The sequence below is a fragment of the Gastrolobium bilobum genome, unplaced genomic scaffold, assembly GCF_033153095.1.
Source record: "Gastrolobium bilobum isolate Gb01-03AN ecotype WA unplaced genomic scaffold, APGP_CSIRO_Gbil_v1 utg37804, whole genome shotgun sequence".
NCBI classification, from domain to species: Eukaryota; Viridiplantae; Streptophyta; class Magnoliopsida; order Fabales; family Fabaceae; genus Gastrolobium; species Gastrolobium bilobum.
Genome location: NW_026896549.1, coordinates 67,879 through 71,552, shown reverse-complemented (window position 1 = coordinate 71,552; position 3,674 = coordinate 67,879). Strand labels below are relative to the sequence as shown.

At 34.9% G+C, this 3,674-nt stretch overlaps 1 protein-coding gene across 1 annotated transcript; it reads left to right on the top strand.

Moving 5' to 3' along the window:
• Nucleotides 1–507: 507 nt before the first annotated feature.
• Nucleotides 508–2,775, top strand: LOC133300470 (polygalacturonase-like). Its single transcript, XM_061500026.1, has 4 exons — nt 508–960; nt 1,498–1,787; nt 1,890–2,118; nt 2,557–2,775. The coding sequence occupies exons 1-4, from the start codon at nt 508–510 to the stop codon at nt 2,773–2,775; spliced, it is 1,191 nt and encodes a 396-aa protein (XP_061356010.1).
• Nucleotides 2,776–3,674: the final 899 nt, after the last annotated feature.

Genomic DNA, 3,674 nt, shown 5'->3' with positions numbered 1-3,674 from the left:
GATAAATAAAATATTCATCAAATTTGGTTTTTTTTTTAAAGAGAAGCACATTATTTTTTTATTTTTTTTGGTAAGTAGAAGCACATTATTTTATGTAAGTATAGTAAGTGATCAATCTTGTTTTCGGATATAAGTAAAAATTAAATACATAACCTAATAATAAAAATTATTCAAACCCCTACTAAACCAACCCTTATGATTTTACCGCAGTATAATTTCCCTTCTTTTATACGTTAAATTATTTTATTACATCGGATAACATAGTACTATCATAATTGACAATGACATGAAACTTAACATTCTTGTAAAATATAAAAAATAAAAGGGAACAGTAAAGGAATCTAACCTACACAGTGCACTGCTCCCAAATCCTCAGCTATAAATACACTCACAAACCGCTCTAACTTCCAAACCCCACAACCTTATTCAGCACTTGTACCACTCCATCTTCCAACTTCTTTTACTCTCTCTCCCAAACACCATCGATATATTTGACCAAATTCCAAAATGCCTAACCCCACACCAAAATTTAGTTCTCTTATCGTTGTTGTGATCTTACATTGTTGGTTGAATTCAGCCATGGCTGAAGCAGCAATGTACAATGTAGTCGACTTTGGAGCCAAACCAGACGGCAAGACCGATTCCACCACGGCATTCCTTAATGCCTGGGGCAAAGCTTGTGCCTCTTCCAACCCTGCTTCAATTTACGTGCCACAAGGTAGGTTCTTGCTGGGAAGTGCCACCTTCAGTGGGAAATGTAGCAACAATGCTATCTCCATAGCCATTGATGGAACCTTAGTGGCTCCTTCAGATATCAGCGTCATCTCAGAAGCAGGAAACTGGTTGTTGTTCGAAAATGTAGACGGGGTTTCCATTCGCGGTGGGGTGCTTGATGCCCAAGGCAACGCCTTATGGGAATGCAAGAACTCAGGCCAAAGTAATTGCCCTTCAGGAGCCACGGTATGTTTCATTTCATGCATATTAAACATTATAATTGACTCAATTATTATTATTATTCCCCACTGACTTAGTTTTAATTTTTTAATTTCGAGTTGGAGGTGGAGTTAACCCAGTTGATTAGTAGTGGGGTTAGATCATGGGAACGTTTGCAACTGCTCAATATTGTGGTTGATACTAATTGAAGCAAATATTATGAAGCGGGGAGTTAGTGATAATATATATGGTAATGATAGGTTATAAGATTCTCTCGTTAGTGCATCCAAAAACTGTGGGTTAGTTATTTTGGAAATTGCTACGGTTGGATCGACCTGGATGTGTTGATAATCGTCTTCCAACAAATTTTGGTTACTTTCACTTAACCATATTATATTAGCCACTTCATAAGGAACTATCTTGCACCTTCAATATAATATGCCACTTTATAATATGAATCATACGCTCTTTGCTCTTCGTATGTGAAATAATTATTCGAAAATTTTATAATCTTAAGGAAAACATGGAGTAAAGGTGGTAATTTTCTTTTGTGATGTGTTTCAGACATTGGAATTCACAAACTCTAACAACATTGCTATTAGTGGGTTGACCTCGATTAATAGTCAAATGTTCCACATAGTGATATATGGATGTCAGAATGTGAAAGTGCAAGGCGTTAAGGTCATGGCCGATGGAAACAGCCCTAACACGGACGGCATACATGTCCAAATGTCTTCTGATGTCACCATCCTTAACTCCAAAATTCGAACCGGCGATGATTGCGTCTCCATCGGCCCCGGCACTAATAACTTATGGATTGAAAACGTTGCATGTGGACCTGGCCATGGAATAAGGTTCTTTTTTTTTATTCTTTTCATTAGAAAATTTAAAAAATGTTGTTCCATGTTATTAGAGGATTAATAATAATAATAATAATTGTTGATTGGATTTTGCAGCATTGGAAGCTTAGGAAAGGATTTGAACGAACCTGGAGTACAAAATGTGACAGTTAAAACGGTAACATTCACGGGGACTCAGAACGGTGTTAGAATAAAGACTTGGGGGAGACCCAGCAACGGATTTGTGAGGAACGTCGTTTTCCAAGACGCAATCATGGTCAATGTCCAAAACCCCATTGTTATTGACCAACATTACTGCCCAGGAAATAAGGACTGCCCTGGTCAGGTTAGTGCTAACTCTTAATCATGCCTAATGCCACTAAAATGTCATGGGCTTTAATGGGCCTGAGAGTAAGATTTTCTTTATGAAAATAAAAATATAATAAATAAGAAATTAGAGTAAACATCTTTTTTGGTTCCTGGCAATATCTACGAAATACTTTTTCGTCCTTAGCAATAAAAAAGGATCAAATTGGTCCCTAAAATTATGAAAAAAATGGCCACATTAGTCCTTATGTCAACTCCTCTGTTACTAATGTGACCCTTTTTACATACTTTTAGGAACCAATTTGATCCTTTTTTATTGCCAGTGACTAAAAAAAATTTCGTAGATATTGCCAGAGACCAAAAAAAATATTTACTCAAGAAATTATTACGCTAGCATCAGCATGAAAGTGAGCTGATTTTGTTATTTATTTTTTTATTTGTTTGCACAAATTAACAGGCCTCAGGAGTCAAAATCAGTGATGTGGCATACCAAGACATTCACGGAACATCCCAAACCCAAGTTGCTGTGAAATTTGATTGCAGTTCTGAGTATCCATGCAGCGGGATAAGGATGGAGGATGTGAAGCTCACTTACAATAACCAAGTTGCCCAAGCTTCGTGTAACAATGCCGGTGGAGCTGCGTTGGGTTCAGTTCAACCACAGAGTTGCTTGTAGACCAAATATGATGCTAGGAACCTCCATGCACCAAAAATTTTATTAAGCAAAGATTCTAAAAATAATAGCTTTGTCCTCATTGTCATAGGACAAGATATAGCCGCCATACAGTGTATCACTATATGTTTGTAGTTTTATTAATCATCATTGCTTGAGCCTGCGGCGTTTGTAGCCCATTGGGCTGCTGTGGAGCCTGGCCTTGCAATTAGTATGGACCATAGAAAGTAAAAACTTTTATGAGATGTTTGTATTTTGTGTTATTCAAATTATATGCATATTTCCTACCAAGAAAAAGAAAGGAATATATATTATATTGGATTTATATATTGCTTGTTATTTGATATTATTATTAAGTGGGATCCAGATCATTTTTCCTACACTTATGTTTTATTCCCTTTTAATTGCACTTTTTCTCAAATTATTTTATATAATATTTTATTTAAGTTACTTAATTTTCTATACTTTTAATTCAAATTGAAACTATTATTTATCCAATTTATAGAAAGTTAAAACACAAGGCTAAAATATTTGGTTTTTATAACGCCAATTCATCAACTTTCATCTTTTACACCAAATAAAAAAGTCTTGGAGTTCTCTTAAAAAATGGAGAAATTGAACTGTAGTTAACCTTGACAGAAAAGAGAGTTGAGTGACTAGAGGGGGGGAAATTAAAAGGGTTTATTTTAAGAAAATAAAATTAGAAGTAAATGAAATGTAAGTTCTTTTTAAAAAAAATTGCCATTCATCGCTTTGAGTTAAATACTAGCTTACACTAAATGGGTACAACCGTACACTTAACAAATGTTCTATACATTTATTTATTAAATTTTATATTTTAATTCTTTTTTTTTTTGCCAGGTTCCTTAACCTGTCAGGAGAATACTCGTTAAAATGATAAA

Excerpts from the sequence above, each read along its gene's own strand:
- LOC133300470 (XM_061500026.1), top strand. The coding sequence starts at position 508 with ATGCCTAACCCCACACCAAAATTTAGTTCTCTTATCGTTGTTGTGATC. Across the intron at positions 1,788-1,889 it reads GGACCTGGCCATGGAATAAG|CATTGGAAGCTTAGGAAAGG; the intron begins GTTCTTTTTTTT and ends TGGATTTTGCAG. Across the intron at positions 2,119-2,556 it reads ATAAGGACTGCCCTGGTCAG|GCCTCAGGAGTCAAAATCAG; the intron begins GTTAGTGCTAAC and ends ACAAATTAACAG.